General features: G+C 24.8%; 3 protein-coding genes across 7 annotated transcripts in view; 2 read left to right on the forward strand and 1 right to left on the reverse strand.

Moving 5' to 3' along the window:
* The first annotated feature begins 542 nt into the window (after nucleotides 1–542).
* Nucleotides 543–2082, forward strand: LOC129612685 (uncharacterized). 3 transcript variants are annotated; one of them, XM_055526442.1, is made up of 3 exons: nucleotides 543–693; nucleotides 1165–1503; nucleotides 1562–2082. In XM_055526442.1, the coding sequence occupies exons 1-3, from the start codon at nucleotides 641–643 to the stop codon at nucleotides 1902–1904; spliced, it is 735 nt and encodes a 244-aa protein (XP_055382417.1). In that variant the 5' UTR covers nucleotides 543–640; the 3' UTR covers nucleotides 1905–2082. The 3 variants fall into 3 exon arrangements, with proteins under 3 accessions (XP_055382417.1, XP_055382422.1, XP_055382430.1); XM_055526447.1 differs by having other exon boundaries at nucleotides 1580–2082; XM_055526455.1 differs by lacking the exon at nucleotides 543–693 and adding an exon at nucleotides 895–979.
* A 435-nt stretch (nucleotides 2083–2517) lies between these two features.
* LOC129611701 (uncharacterized) lies at nucleotides 2518–6159 on the reverse strand. Of its 3 annotated transcripts, none has more exons than XM_055524979.1 (3): nucleotides 5891–6159; nucleotides 3445–3843; nucleotides 2518–3374 (listed from the first exon to the last, which is right to left on the reverse strand). In XM_055524979.1, the coding sequence occupies exons 1-3, from the start codon at nucleotides 5986–5988 to the stop codon at nucleotides 2735–2737; spliced, it is 1137 nt and encodes a 378-aa protein (XP_055380954.1). In that variant the 5' UTR covers nucleotides 5989–6159; the 3' UTR covers nucleotides 2518–2734. The 3 variants fall into 3 exon arrangements, with proteins under 3 accessions (XP_055380954.1, XP_055380963.1, XP_055380972.1); XM_055524988.1 differs by lacking the exon at nucleotides 5891–6159 and adding an exon at nucleotides 3958–4054; XM_055524997.1 differs by lacking the exon at nucleotides 5891–6159 and adding an exon at nucleotides 3952–4018.
* A 10289-nt stretch (nucleotides 6160–16448) lies between these two features.
* LOC129611556 (uncharacterized) overlaps nucleotides 16449–17284 on the forward strand; it is a 32470-nt gene continuing 31634 nt past the window's right edge. Inside the window, exon 1 of the mRNA XM_055524759.1 lies at nucleotides 16449–16659. The gene's annotated coding sequence lies outside the window, so the exon portion shown is untranslated. The remainder of the gene's footprint in view (nucleotides 16660–17284) is intronic.

A 17284-nucleotide genomic window follows, 5' to 3' on the forward strand; every position in this document is an offset into this window, starting at 1 on the left:
ATTCATATATTTCGTATACCCAAAGTATAGTATGCGTCAATAAATATATTTTTGAATTTCACTAATTTTTAAAATTAGATATTGATAGTATGTAATTGGAAACAAATTAAATACAAATTAAAGGTAACTACAAATACATAAATATTCACATACAAGTGGCTTTCATATAATTGAGCATAGCGACAATCGAACATACATAATAAAATGAAATAAAAGTAATTAAATCTGGTAAAATTATTTGAATGTTATAACGTGAAACCGAAAAAGAAAAATAAAGTGGGAAAATAGCCAGAAAAACCCTTGATCATATAAACATTGTGTGCGTGTTTGTGTGTATAAAGCTATGCAAATATTTTGGTATGGGTAAAAATTATTTCCCCGAACATTTTTAATCTCAATAATTTTTGAGTACCTACATACTTACCTTTAATTTTTTGCCTGAAAATATTTTATAAAAAGGATGCTTTTTAAATTCGTAGATTTAGTTGCTGACTAAAATTTACCATGCGAACAATAACATTGTAAAAAAAATTAACGTGAACTCCACTTGAAAATAAAATTTTAAGAGAAAAATATAGGATCAACCCAAAAGGATTATTGCTTTCTCGAAATTTATGTGAAAATAGAATAAATTTAAAATATGAATAATATAATAAAAAGATTTAGTCCAAGTCGTAAAAATAGTAGATCTGGGTAAGTAGTATAAGAAAAAATCATACATGTATGTGTGTATAGGAAGAACAATAATTTGTTAATGCGAGATTCATAACTGTAGATTTTGACAATAATTGTAATTTGTGTGTCAAATAGTTTTTTAATTGAAATTTTATGTGTTGTGACTTTTGCTTTTCACATATGTACATACAGATATAGGTACCATTTTAAAGTTAGTTTTTGCCCTTGTATTATATTTCCGTACGCCACCAGCAGTATTCGATATAGAAGTACCAAACTCCAATATATCAATTTAATAAACTCTGTAATTGTCAAAGTTTATAAAATTATTATTGAAACAGGAGGCCTTCGAACTCTATGCAAATAATACACATAGTAGCTCAAGATTATAGTTTGAGTTTTTTTATATACTTACATACATAATTTTTTAGTTTCATTTTTATTAATAAAAATATTAATAATAAAAAAAAAATTTGTTTATACTTGCAGACTAAGTGATTTACCAGAAATTAAGATGCAAATTAATAAAACAATTAATCAAATATCTTTAGCTAGTTGGTTAGATGAACATGCTTATACTAGATCAATTGAAAGTATTTTACAAAAAGATGGGAGTATACGATTAATTGGAGAAAAATTAGAATATTTACCAGATCAAATACTATTAGTTTGTGGACCACTGACTACATCATTGAATTTAAGTGATAATAATTTTAGTGATTTGACATTTTTATCACATTTTGGAAATTTACATACATTAATTTTCAACAAAAATTATAATTTAAATGAATTGACGTTACCTTACATGCCCACATTAAGAGCTTTATGGTAAGTTAATTAGAAGAATAAATTAGTATCTACTATATTATAGCATTTATAATGTAAGCTATTTTTTATGTTTTAGGCTCAACAACTGTGGAATATCAAATATAATTAAATGGGTTAAAAGAATAAAAATTCAGTGTCCTAATCTTGTTGTTTTATCAATATCAAATCAAGGGAATATTGAATCAGCAATGACATCGGAACAGTTACGTTTAAAAATTATTCATTATTTACCTAATTTATGTATATTGGATAATATTGAGGTTACAAAAGATGAAATATTTGAAGCATTTCCACTTACAGAAAATGTTTTTAATCGTGTTGTTTCGAAATTTCGTCGTAGTTGGGCACATCAATCATCTCCAACAACCGATAAACTGATTTCAAATTTCCACGAACTATAAATTTTAAACCTAAGAAGTTTTCAACCGTATTTCGTATGTTTATGACTGATTTTTATTGAACTCAAGACTGCAGAGTCTGTAGGATATTTTTATTATGTAAAAAATGTATATAATTTAGGGTAATATTGTTTCGAATATAAATAATTAGTATATAAATACATAATGTGTATAGTATAACAATATAGAAAATATATACATATGTTTGTGTATATTATTATATCTTAAATTTTCTAACTTTTATTTATATTATTAAAGTTGTAAAAAAATTAATTGTGCTTATATGATAAAGGAAAATAAATTCTAATTATAGTTATGATTTTAAAATTATTCATTGTTTAGAGTTGTAAGATTATTGAATCCAGTCTGAACACAAACTGAATTCCAAATTTATCTTAAGGTATCTATTAAATTTTGCAGCTATGATCAGTTTGAAGATTTAGATTTTAAACTACATTTAAGGGAAATCTCTCATAAATTAGAGGTCGAAAGTCATTCATCAATAAAGAATGGGAAATCAATAAAGTTATAGAAAAATAATGAAGATGAAAATTTATAAATATAAAAGAAAACATTCTATTGAAGTTTATTTCCCTAAACATATAAATATTTGACAATGACATTGAAAATAGAAATCTATTCTAAATATTTTCTCAAATTTTTAACATTAAAAATCTTTAAAAATTGAAATATAATAAAAATTACAAATTTTTATAAAACTTAAAATTTAAAATTAAATATTTGAAACATTGTAAAAGTATAAAATTATTTGATTAAATGTTTTCTAAAATCGATTAAGCAATTTCAATTAAACATTCTATATATTTGCGTTGTTAACTTGTTGTTGAACTTTGACACGAATTTCTACGCTTCGAGTTAAAACGGAACAGATCTTTAAAACTTTCTGCTACAATTTTTTTTCTTTTATTTTGACCACTATTACTTAAGTCTCTTTTATTCGATTTATTATTGTCCTTTGGACTCCAGTTTATCATTTTACGTGGATTGTAATGCTGATGATATTGTTGTTGGCTATTATGTAAATAAAAGCTTTTAACAGAAGTTGATGATGATAGTTTTGGTGTATGAGGCACAAAAGTAGAATTCATTGTATTATTTTTAAAAATTGATGTATTATTATTGTTATACTGATTAGATTTGGTTATTTGAATTGTTGTTTGATGTTGTAATAATGAAGTTGTAATAATTTCTGTTCGTTGTTGACTTTGTGGTACTGTTGGATATGTCGATGTTGAATTCATTGTAATTACAGGAATCCCATCAAGATGGGTAAGTGTTTTCAAGGTTTCAGTAACGAATAATCTGTAATCATATTCTTCCATAGCATTAGCTCCAGTTAGTAAGGTTCTTGCTCCAGGATTTCCAATTAATGATAATTGTTTAATATTTTGGCATTGTAATTGAATTCTATAAATCCATTTTGGTACGTTGATAATATTACAATTATTTAACCTGAAATTAAAAAATAATACCATTATAATATTACAGTTTTACCAATCCAACTAAATTATTTTACACTTACCACAAGATTTCCAAATTAGGTAAGTATGGCAAAGTTGTTTCGTCGGGTTCTGGATTTTTATCTAATATTAATGTATTTAATCCTTTGAAATATGATAAAAATGAGAGATCCTTGAATTTATTAAAACTCAAATCTAAAAATTTTGTATCATTTGAGAAATTTGCAGCAATTTTTGGTGGAATATTCTGTAAATTTTCATATGCTAATGATATTCTACCATCTTTGCCTAAGACACTGTTTTCACTATATAATTCTGGAATAGTTGTTGAATCAGCTATTGCTAACATTTTGAAATAATCATGTAATGCGTCTTGAGCAGTCAATTCATTAATACAATCATTGAGTTCAACCTCAGATTGTTTATTAATACAATCAGTTAAGACCTTGAAAATTAAATCACTGAAAGCAGAAAGCAATTGTGTAGTTTTATAAGTAAGTGTATATATATTTTTTTAGTTATTAAAGTGAATTATTCAACTATTATTTTTGAAATAATAAATAAATTACCCTTACAAGTTAATAAATTTAAATATGAAAAATTATTTTGCTAAATTATTTTTTAGGTAAGACCTTATTTCAATGCAAAAGTAAGTATATGTATGTATATGTGTACGTATTAAAATCTGGCGGAATATTACTCGATTCTAAAAAATAACGTTATCTACTCTCAATTCGTTTTGAATTTGTATATTGAAATGAAACTCTTAGAGAGAAAAAAAGTGTTGACAAACAAAATAACAAAGTAAATTACTCCAGCAAAACAATAGTGCTGCCGTTTACATTTTCTATTGCATTTTTATATAATTTTGTTTTGCTTTTAATAAACGATAAGATTATCTTACCGCCTATCATTTTATTAAAACTGATGAAAAGAATGAAATTGATTATTAATATTCGAACTTAATGCTGAACGGTTAATTAATAAAGTAAATTGTTGACCTAAAAATTATTTTTCAGTACACAAATATTTTTGTTATTGAAAGTTAAAATTTAACTTCTAATTAATTTCTACCCATACAAAACTACCAACACGATTATTGAATGTTGCACGAATAACAATTTAAGAAATCGGCAAATAATTATGTGGTACATGTTTTCGGTTATTTCAAATATTTTGTGCATATTGAATCATGCAAATGTGGAAACTAAAACATTTTTAGAATTTAGTTAAAAATTATTTTTGTTTATCAGTTTTCTGTACGCGTTCGATTCGACTACGGTGTCATGCATTAGGTTCGAACAATATCACACCTTACATAACGTTTTTATACAAGTCTCTAGTTTAAATGTTGAATCGTCTGATTTGGGTTTTTTGTGATGTTTGGAGAAGGCAATTCTTCGTACTATGAATTCTTTTTTTGACTTTCAAATTTCATCAAGTTTTTGTGATAGATTTATGTATAAAAAAAAAATTAATAAAAATAAGAAAAAATATTAAAATATAATTTTTATTTATCGAAAATTATGTGAAAAATTTCCAATTTCAAAGTGATTTTCAAAAAGTATCGATATAATTAAAACCATTCACAATCGACCGAGAAATTTAACTCTCCAATGTTTACGCATTCATTGGTATTATAATATTTTAGTTTAGGTATGCATTCATTGGTATTATATTTTAGTAACACTCAACAAAAATTTTATCAAAGTAGTAAAAAAAATAAATAAAATTTCATATGGCTATGAGGCTCCTGAGCGAGCTCCTTTAAAAATTTAAAATTTTTAAAGTTTGCTTTTTTTACATACAAAGTGAATAAATTAAAAAAAATATCTGCAATCAATTCCCGATTTTTGACTCAGAGAAATGAGGTTTTAAATCACTCTATGATTATTTGGCATTTATTTTTATAATTTGTCACTTGTTGGTAAACTCACCTTTGGCAATTACCCATTTCTTAAAAAAAAATATTTACATTTTATTCTCTAACTATTATTGTATTTATGTTTTATTCGTAAGTGAAAAAAAATTAAAAATTATAATAAATTTTAAATATTTTTCACGAATTGTTTTTGAAAAAAAATATTTCTAATAATTTTATTATCTGCTTTTTTTTGTTTATTTAATATTATTTAAGAAATAAAAGGAAAACTGATATGTTAATGTACTCCTGTTTTAAATGCAATTAAATTTTCAAAACTATTCACATTTTCGTTTTAATTTTGCGTTCGTCAATCAATTCGGTATAACAAAAAATTTTATTGCATATTTACTTCTATTATACTATATACTTATATTAGTTTACACATAGTTAAAATGCCCTAATATGATTATCAATAGTGTATATAAGTTTGTGATTTTTATATGCAATATATAAACTTTTAATTAACTTTGTTAGTCTGGTAATATTAAATTAAAATATTCTCAAAATTTACCACAATATTTGTATTATATTTATTTATAACACTTTATAACATTTTAACTTATGTAAATATTTGTATAACTTACTCGGGTGATTCATTATTTTCTGCACTATCTCCAAAAACACAATTTTTTAGATCCTTATTAAAAATAAAAGAATCGATTTCTAAATTCGATTCTAACATGATCTTTGACTTCTAGCTTAAATATGTTATTATTTTTGTGTGTATATTAAATTTAATTTGAATAGAAATTGTATTTTAATGCTATAAAGCTACACTTTTTAAAAGATAACAGTTTTATGTTATTTTTTATTTGCACATTCAAATATAAATATTTGAAATGTATATAGATATTTTATAGTCCAAGGTATTTTTAAAAAAAATTTGTTCTATATTCCGCACTCATGTATATAAAGATGAATTTTAATTAAAAAATAAATATTTAAAAAAATTTTTTAAATGTATAGACAGAAAATTGTGTCTGGAACGATTTTATTTCGCGTCTGTACAAATTCTGACTATATGAATAAGATGCAAAATATTACTTTTAGAATACAACACAGATAACAACCGAATAACAGATCAGAAATCATAAACATTTACGTGTTATATACTGAAAACAAATTCATAAATCTGAAGTATTCGTATGTGTACATATTATACACATATTATACATATATACTTATACCTACATGTAGCCATATCAATTTTCTAATTTACCTACATATTTTTATTACATACTTTTATAAACACTATATTGACCGATAAGGCGATTATGTTATACTGTTCTTCTTTTCTTTGTTTGATTAGTGATGATAAGAATACAATAAAGGCATTCTACGCATTTAAGAAGAGTAAAAACTCTGTAAGACAGAAATAAAGAGAACTAGTTATAGTATTGCGATGAACACACTTGAGAAAAGATGTTTCTAATCGAAATACTTGCATAAAAATTATTTTTTGAGAAAATTTAAAGATATTTTTTTTATGATTGATGTATTTTTGATTTTGAGTGTACCTATAGTGCACATCTTGAGTGTACATATAGTGCACATCTACCTGATTGAGTGTACCTATAGTGCACATCTACCTACAATATATTATTTAAAATTGATGCAAAAAATAAGTATTCTTAATTGAGGTGCATTATGATAATATGCGATTTGCATTAGTTGTATACGGCGAGGAAATGAATATAAATTATCAGAATGTTTTAAGGTACATGCTTACCTTAAGATACCTGAAAACTTTTTATGCCCAAATGAACATACGGTAATATTACTCTTATTTTAATGTTAAAATGTATTGGACTGGTATATAGAAGTGTGTATATGTATGTATATGCGTATATATACATTTCGAATCCTCAGTGTCTCAGCCTATATTCTTCAAAAATTAAGTTGTTATTGTAGGTTTTAGCAGAAATCTTAGGAGCTGTAAGTGGTTCATCTAAAACCAAGTTGCATATTCTAAAAACTTAAATTGTGCTTATCTTTAAACATGAATAATAATATACGAGTATAAAAAGAAAAAAATTATTGTTCTTGCATATGTATTTCTTCTAGGTACGACAGATTAATAGAATCGATATGAGGAATTCTTCTTATTTAATAAATATTTTATAATTTATAAAACCAATGGTAATTATAATATTGATACGCATTTGAATTCGAGGATTGAATGAACTTTAACTCCTTTTTTTTATAAATTAAAGTAGGTTTATTTCTGGTCATAAAATGAACAGAATGTGTTTTTTATATTTATATTAACATTGTATGTAAATTTTAAGCAGAAGCATTCATTATAGTACAAGATATGTGCAAATATGTAAATATATTCATACTTGACTTGTATACTTATTCAAATGCATCATGGATAGACAATTCATTAAGGAGATTTTTTAATGATTATGGGAAATTAACGAGAAAATATATTAAATATACAATAATTTTTTGTAATATTACAAAATTATTTAATTAAATTATTCAATTTAAAGTGAATACGTTATTAAGTAAATTTTAGAGTAAATATATGTATGTATGTATGACGCTTATACTACAGCAGTAGTAACCCTTCCATACATATTTTATATTAGAGTTTACTTTAAATTTGAAATACCTATTAGTTGTTTGAATACGGCAGGCTAGTCTGAATACCTGCCTAGTTAACTGTATGACGCTGTGAAACTAGTACATGATATCATGCACTACCCCTATACTCCTCCTAGGAGTGAAGAAGGAAAAAAAAATTAGTTGTTTGAAACGTTAATTAGCCACTTGAAGATTTTACACGATTAATTGCAATGAAAACATTGTGTCGTTTGCATTAAATAGTAAAATTGTCATCTTATACGATAACCCCCCCCCCCCCCCCCCTTCTCTTATATCGGTTATATATCTACCTAACATATGTACGTATGTATGTGTAATGGAAAAATTTGTTTAATTGAGGGACGAGATAACTTCGACCGCATGTTTAGTGCTACAAAAATTAAAAAACGAAATTCGTTTCGTAGCCTTAGTTTGCCTGTCTTAAGGGCATTTAGTTCAAATTAATCTTCATTGAAAACCTGCTTTTTCCTCAAATCTTTGGCACCATTTTCCTCGCCATCAAATCATACACATATACTTTAACAAAGATTGAAAAGAAATTTTAATAATGATTAAAAAAGTAAATTATTTCTTTTTGTTGAAATCGACATTTTTTTTGCACTTACGAAAATTCACTCTTTTAAATTTATTCATATGATATTAAGCCTGTGTTTATAATTTTTAAAATTTTTTATACTTCTCCTAAACTTATGCAAAAAGAATATATTAAGAAAATATTCAAATAAAAATTAGTTTTATTGTATTCTTTTTAAAGAGGAACTATGCTACCTAATTACAAGACATTGGATACAAAATGACTTCTTATATTCTCTCTATTAAAATATTAGAAATTGCTTTATAAAAATTCAAATAACTTCTTCAATTCAATATTGTAAAATAATGAGAGTTATGCTCAATACCATTGTAATATAAATCAAATTGCATATACAATAAAATTAAAAATAAAAGAAAACTTGTTGAAAAATAATGTAAGTTAATAAAAATTGTCACATATTCATGCAATAAACGTATTGAGAAAAGCGATTCTATGAATAAAAAATGAAAATACTGAAATAAATTCCAATACAATATCAACGTTTATAATAATAAAAAGTATAGCAACAACAATTTTCAAAATAAGAGCAAAAAAATGTTTATGTTTACGAGTCTTCCACATAAATCCGCTTATAAACACTATGCTTGTTGAATTTTTTATAAAATTTTGTTTTTGATTTTTATTTTTTTTTTAACTGCAATCTGAAAATTTTTGATAAAATTTTGCTACGTGATATTGAATTTTATATGCACGTTTTTTTCTTACCAAAATTTGTTTTTTGTTTCTTCGCTGATATTGCAAACTTAAAATAACTGGTATTGGAATTTCTCTATAAAGTTCTATTAGTATTTTACTCAAAATAACGGAGGATATTTTTTTGTTCGAAAGCATTTTTAATAAAAAAACTCAATGTAAAATTTTTTGAAACACAAAAATTATATTGTAAATTCAAAAACAAAGTTAAAATAATTGTGCAAATATCTATTTCATCTGTATATAACATAACCATAACGTATTGATTGCAAGTTTTCGAAAATGTATGTCTTACTTTTGACATAGATTCAAAGTATGTAGAAAAGGGTAGATTGGGGGATATAACGAGCACGTTTTACTCGCTATGAGGTAAAAGCACTAAAGATGATATTTTCGGACTAAAACAATTTTTTTTTCCAAATTTTTACCTATTATGTGGTTTTACAAATTTTCATCTAGAAATGTTGATTTTCCAATTTAAAATTTTAAAATATAATGGCAAATTAAAAATCACACACATTTCAAAAGCCAAATTAATACTCGTAATACTTTTATAAAATTTTTATAACAAAAAAAATTAACAAGGGCTTTAACAAAATAATAATTATTACAAATTTTTTTCGGAGTTGCATTTGTGTATACTTGGAGCCACATAAAAATTAGCTTGATTTTCTTGGGGTATGCGTGATCTAGCTACATACTATACACTGCTATATTTTCCATAGCCCGGTGCTTATTATATCCCCGATTTACCCTTACTATAAATGTAATAAAATATATACATTGATACTATTGTATGTAGTATTTATAAAATAAATTTATTATTGAATTTCATTTTTATAAAATAAAGTATTCAGTAAGAAACTATAAAAGAGTTGATTATTTTCAGAAAATTGTGATCAATAAAAATGTTGAATTTAGTTTTCATGAAATTACACATTGTAATAAAAATGCTACATAATATTGACTTTGATATGAATTTAAAATTTTGTTTTTTTGAATATTAATAAAAATAATAATTTAATTGAAAGGATCGAAACAAAATAAATTTGCATGTAAGAAATATGAAGATCTTGAGAAATTTTTATGGTATTGTAAAAATTTTGTATTATTCTCTAAACTCGATTTTTATGTGAACAAAATTTTAAAGCAATAGACAAAATTAAAAATTAATTAAAAAAACAATTAAATTCTTTAAAAATAATCGCAAGTGAATTTATTAAATTTTCCTTGCTGAGTTGTACATTATGTGTGCGTTTACAAACAAAAAATGTAAAAGTATTGGATTGGACTAAGAAAATCTACAGCATTTATAGAATGAAGCTTACAGTACTCAAAAAACATTCAATGCTATATTTGAGAAACTTTGGTTTAACATAAATATTTGTTTGAAGGATCAATTCAAAATTTTTAGCACTTTTGGTTATGATCTTTATCAAAAAAGAAATAAGTAATTTTACTACAAATGATAATCGTCTTCTATAAGTTGTGTTTTCAGCAGTATGCTAGGAGATAAAGTAGGTAGAAATTTTGTTCAACAAAGAGTAATTTCTTTAATAAAATCAAACCGTCCATAAAAGTATGGTAATGAAGCCCTTCTTACGTTTAACTTAAAAATTTCACTCACATGTTACACGTGCCTCTATTCCTACACATATGTAAAACTATTTTGTTTCTCAGCAAGAAGGTACTTTACCAACAATATACTCGTAATTTTGTTATATTTGTCTAATAAATGGAAAAACATTAACTTTGGCGGCTACTGCCAGCAAAATGGTGCAAGTTGTTGATTTATTTTTGAAACAAGGTGTACTTCAATTACTGATAACAATAGATTTTACATACATGTGTGGATCTAAGACAAGTTTTCGATTTCTACTCATCTTAATATTAAAAATTATCTTGATATATGAATTCTAAAATATGTAAAATTGTATGTAACTTAATGTAACTATGTATATTAAAAGAATTATTTTGAAAGTTGCATGTTTATTTATATTTAATTATTTTCACTTGTAACATACATTACAGGTACATTAACATTTCATTCATATCAATATGATGAATGACGTCGTAATTTCTACAATATTTACTTACACATTCTATCACATCATTCTGTTGCTTATTTTCATTCATGCTTTTTTTTTTAGTTTAATACATATTTATATCAAGTTACATTATGTCATAAGTAGAATATACATTTATATATATGCACATATATAAGCTTGCATAAATATGTATATATCTTTCATGTGGATACGTATGTTTATACCAGGGATGTGACAAGATTTTAGTCAAATTTAATTTCAAAGACTTTTATTTAGTCAAATTTAAATTGAATATGCATGTATTACCTATGCTTTTATATGTCACATTTTATTTAGAAATTTTAACATAATTATAGTATATTAAGGATGTGAGATGTAAGAGTACCACATCAAAGTAATTTATAGATTTTGTTTGATGAGAATTTGAAGCCGTACAATTTTGTCCCTGAAATAATTAAAAAGCAAAATTTTTTAACATGCAATTTTCTATTTGTGAAAAAAGAGAAATGAAAGCTAAATTTCTTGTTTTACATTGCACATCTTTTATTATCTATTTGATGATACAATGGACAAAAACTCCAGTGTTACATAAGTAATAAAGTTTTATTCTTACAATGTGTTTCAACTGTAAATAATTTTTATAGAAACGCACCACTCCTAACATTCTCATATCTTCATGTATTATATTATTTTAATATTATTTTTATATATTATGTATTTTAAATATTGTATGTTTCGTAGAATATGTTTTTGTAGGATATGGTATTTGTCTATATGTATGTACATGCTCCGTATGTATAACGTACTCTTTGTTGTAAGTAATACTGTTGCATAATATTTGCGAGATACTAATTATTATATGTGACATAATTATATACTCGTAGCAATGTGGTTGTATTATATTTGTGTACAAATTGTTTTTAGTTAAACTAATATGATATTACTCGTATGTAAATTTCATTCAAATATTATCTGAGAACTTTTGTAGTCATGTTTCTATATTCAAAGTATATTTTGTGACAAAAATGTACTATATATACATATGTATACGTATGTATGTATATTTATATAATATTTAAGTGAATTATGACAAAACGTGCGTACGAACTTTATTGATTTGTCTATACATGATGTCTTGCAAAGAGGGCCTTGGTAACTGGATCTTTACAAGCGCCGATTTAACATTTTTAATCAATTTTACAAGGAATTATCCAATATTACACTTAAAACTTTATATATGTTTCGTCAATGAGCAGAAGAAACAACTTAACTTTTGGAAGAAATTAGGTGTCAGCAACCGGATCTTACTTCGAGCCAAATTTACGTTTTTGCCCAGTGTAACTTATAATTTTGTGAAGTTATCATTTTTTTTGGAGATATCAGGGTTTGTAAATGAACTTTCATTAGGGGTTGACTTTACATTTTTTATTGTGTCTAAAGGAACTAATTGATGGAATATTTGAGCCCAGCAATATACCACACCTAATTGACAAACTTTTCAGAAAATTCGGTTGGCATAAAATGAACCTCTACAAAGAACCAAATATATACTTTTCTGCATGTGTTAATTAAAAGCTTCTTTAAAATTTGAAAGAAATTTGAAAGAAAATTCACTAAACTAGACAATAGCTCTTGCGGTCGTTTATATGCCGATCACATAAAATTTTTTATTTTTTTCGATCATGAATTGAACCATCTGAAATACAATTAGCTAGGAATAGATATATTAAGAGTAGTAGATAAACTCAATAAATAGTGCTTAACGGTAAATGTCAACCATTTGTAGATATTATAATTACAAATTAGTTTCAAAATTCATGTTAGGTGTTACTCCACCAATTTGAATAATGTGCTGACTTTTTCTTGCGTTTCCCCATAGTTTTGTCAATATTCTTATTTTCTTTTTTGTAAATATTTTTTCACTAGCGAATCAAAGGTTTTCGTGACGTTAAATTTAATTTTAAAGAAAAAAACGTATTGTCTTTATAGCAAACATTATACAAGCATAACATACTTGCAGACGAATAATGTAAAGTTATATGCGCTTTATAAAAATATTCGTTTTTGACATAAACACAGAAAAAAAAAAATTTTTTTCTAGTTAACCTTGAATAAACTTAAATATGATGGTTATTGATAGTAATTATACAATATATGTACATTTAAACATACATACATTGACATATGAAAGCTTTGGAGTTGCAACAGAAAATTGTTAAAAGTAGCTAAAAAGAGTAGATTTTTCTCCGAACTCTACCGAATATTCATTATCTCTATATTTGTCTTAACACTCCATATACTTCTGATTTAAAATTATTAAAAAAATTCTGCAATCTCTCTATTAGCTTTAAATGAACATGTATACAGATCTGCATGACATACATGTACATGAACATATATAATATATTTTAGCTTTGACATTGGAATCCAAAGTAATTAACATTTTTAAAGCTAAAAATTTGATTATTCAAATTGAACAGAAGTAATGCTTATTTTTGCAAATAGTGTCGGCCTGAGCTGAATGTGCATACAATTAAAATTAGTTATTTTTTTATACCTTGCACTTTCATGAAGGGTATATTCACTTTGGTATGGAGTTTTGTAAACCATTGAAGAAGTCGTCTCCGGTAAGGCGTAAAATTCTGCGTTGACTTAGCCATGTCCGTCCGTCCTTCCGTTTGCTTATCCGATCGCACGATAACTCAAAAACGAATAATGCAATCGACATCAAACTTTCACAAGTTGTTTCTTTTCTACCAAGAATTCGGGTAGCTGCCATACAACTCAAAAAAATTTTTTTTTTATTATTTCAAAAACTAATAATATCAAATTTTGCAAAGATGTGTCCAGTTACAATTTTCATATGTTCTGAAAATTTGAATGGAATGATTGCACTAGTTCGGGTAGCAGCCGTGCAAATCCAAAAGCTAATTTTAAATATTTGCAAAAATAATAAAGCCAGATTCCTGAAATCGGCAGTCATGTGTCCAATTGTAGATTACATATATCACTGAAGTTTTGGTGGAATGGCTTGACAGGTTCGGCAGTCGTGTGTTCAAGTGTAGGTTACATATATCCCTGAAGTTAACAGGTTTGAGTAGATGTCATGGAACTCCAAAAGGTAATTTAAACTATTCAACAAAATATGTAATAATTTTAGATATAACGATTCATGAAATTTGGCAGTCGTGTGCCGAATTTCAGGTTACATATATCCCTGAAGTTTTGAAGAATTGATTTTACAGGTTTCGATAGCTGCCACAAAGCTCCAAAAACAAATTTAAAATATCCGAAAAAAATTTAAATTTAGGTTCATGGAACTTGGCAATCACACATATCGGTGCAGTTCCTATAAAGTGGTTTGACAAGTTCGAGTACTTGATATACAACAATGAAAGCTAGTTCCAGATATTTCAAAAACAATTTTTTAACTCAGATGTAAAAGGTACAGCTTTTACTTGTCGTATGTAAATTTACTCTTTTTCTATATGCATTTATTATTTGCTTGTTTTTTAAAGGAACTAAAAATTTTGATAATAAAAAATTCTTAAAGGTTAGTGATTTGAGCAAAAAATGGCCTTTTTTATAACTTTCATAATTAAATTATAATTTTTTATAAATAAAATTGTTACTTTACAGTGATCTGAGTTGCTTTAATAAGCCTAACATACAGACTTGCAATATTATGTGAAGTTAAAATTTTTCCGAAAATTATAATATGTACGTATTATAGGAACATGGAAGAAAATTCACTGTATTACTTTTATAAAATTACTTTTATAGGTTTTCTCGATTAAACTATACAAACTAACTATGTACATACGCAGAAACACATGCAACGTGTCGCTTACAACTTATACTTTTAATCTAGTTAATATCGATTTTCAAAATATTTTATTTTTGGCAATTAATTTTTGAAAACTTTTTTTTTTCTTAATTTAAAAATTAGTAAAACAAATGGACTGGCATATTTTACTAAATTTTTTTTTTAATTTTATTTTTGTTGTTTTTGCTTCATAGTCACAATCTTTAGTTTTATTCAATACTTCTATTTATTTTCGTTATAATTTAGCTTTTACAAAAAAAACAAAAATTAAAACCCAAACTAAGACACCGCACAATATACAAAAACATAGAGAAAAAAATTTTTTTTGTTTCTGTTATTATTTTTGTTAATGTTTTTACCTTCACGAATGGTAGCACGCTTAGTCAGTATTTCGTTGTAAGTCGAATACTATTCACGCTAATGTTCTCCATTACAATTATTATTGAAAAAAAGAAATAGAAAAAAACAAGTTATTTTAAAAATTAGAACAAAACAAAAAAACATTTAACTGATTTACTCGAATATTAATTAATTAGATAAATTATTAATTAAATAAAATTATATTGAAAGAAATTAAAATTCAAATGCACTATTCAATTATATTTTGTTTTTGTATTTTGGTGTTTAATTAATATGTAATTATTTGTGTATAGGTGCACAAATACTTTTATTTTAGTATTTATATTTTATAGCTGATTATTATTTGTTATACAGTATAACTATTAAACAAAACAAGAAAATCAGCTAACAAGTTTGTTATTTAAAAATAAAGGAAATGAATGTATATGTATGTGCTTTTGTTTTTGCAAAATATTTTATAAATTTCAAACATATTACCTTTAATTAATTGGTTCTATTGAAAACTATTCACATAATTAAAAGAAATCAATTTAAAAACAAATTAAAATAAAGTGATAAAAAAACTTAAAAAAATAATATTTCTAATTTCGAAAAGAAAAGTATATAAAAATATTGAAAATCAGTTTGTTTCACTAAAACGTGTTTAATTTTTACTTATACGGAATTGATTCCCATTATTGTTCTCAACTAAAAATCTAAAGTTCATTTTGTATTTATCAAAGTCCGAAATATTGATCCTCATAATATTATATTGTATATGTATATGTATATACAAATGTTTTTATTTCATTCACACAAAGTTGGACTTTAAACAATAAATTGTGTATTTAATTTAATGTTATATTATGAACTATGAGTTTATATTATTAAATGTATTTATGCATAATTACGCGTTCAATTTAAATCAAAAGCAAAAAATTGAATAAAACAAATCAAATTGAAATAATATTTATATAAGTATATATGTTCATAAATTTTAAAAAGATTACGGAAGTAAAGTGACTTGAAATAAAAATTTTAAAGATTAAAGTTTAAATTTTTTTGACATTCTTGCATACAATATACAAAATAATAACCAATTAAAAATTTTATGTATTTTATATAAAATTAAATAAATACATGTAATAATTTTTAATAATTACACATGTGTATATACAGATGTAAACATAAATACAAATAATATATAAAAAATAACAAATTTTTTAACTCATCTTTTTGAAGGTTAGTATTTTTATTTAATTTTATTTTATTATTGTTGTATGACCGCAATTATTTTCAATGTAAACATTGTTACTTACTTGTTTTTGTGCTTTTTGTTTTTAAGAAATTGTCTATGTATGTGTGTACATAATAAGTGCTATTTTAACATCATACAAATCATTGTAGTGAATGACCTTAACAAAAAATAAAGAAATAAAAATTAAATTATAAAAAATATTTTCATTTTTTAAAGTATCTAAAGTAAATAAGTTTTTGGGTATTCTAAGCCTAATGGGAATTAGAAAAAAAAACGAGAAAAAATAGAGTTGACCTTGTCAACTCTGTGATACCCGTACGAATTTGTTATCCTATATGCGAATAAATATACCATAACTGACTATAGGACAGACTATACGACAGACTTTGACTTTAAGTTGTCGTATTACCATATTAATTTATGCAAAATAGCTCATTTTGGTGAACATAGCTCAATTAGTTTTTGAGTTATCGCTGGGGCGGACGGACGGACGGACAGACAAAGCTAAATCAACTCAGAATTCGACGCTGATCAAAAAGTTTAGCCTTACAAACGCTACGTACGTTTATAATAATTTTGAATGATTTAAATTTGTTGTTTACTTTTTTT

The sequence above is a fragment of the Condylostylus longicornis genome, unplaced genomic scaffold, assembly GCF_029603195.1.
Source record: "Condylostylus longicornis isolate FDR11 unplaced genomic scaffold, ASM2960319v2 ptg000004l, whole genome shotgun sequence".
Lineage (NCBI taxonomy): Eukaryota > Metazoa > Arthropoda > Insecta > Diptera > Dolichopodidae > Condylostylus > Condylostylus longicornis.

Bases quoted from the DNA above. Each gene is read 5' to 3' on its own strand.
- LOC129612685 (XM_055526442.1), top strand. From the start codon at position 641: ATGAATAATATAATAAAAAGATTTAGTCCAAGTCGTAAAAATAGTAGA. The intron at 694-1,164 runs GTAAGTAGTATA...TTATACTTGCAG, and splicing joins CGTAAAAATAGTAGATCTGG to ACTAAGTGATTTACCAGAAA. The intron at 1,504-1,561 runs GTAAGTTAATTA...TTATAATGTAAG, and splicing joins CCCACATTAAGAGCTTTATG to CTATTTTTTATGTTTTAGGC.
- LOC129611701 (XM_055524979.1), bottom strand. From the start codon at position 5,988: ATGTTAGAATCGAATTTAGAAATCGATTCTTTTATTTTTAATAAGGAT. The intron at 3,844-5,890 runs GTAAGTTATACA...TTCTGCTTTCAG, and splicing joins GAAAATAATGAATCACCCGA to TGATTTAATTTTCAAGGTCT. The intron at 3,375-3,444 runs GTAAGTGTAAAA...TTTTAATTTCAG, and splicing joins CCTAATTTGGAAATCTTGTG to GTTAAATAATTGTAATATTA.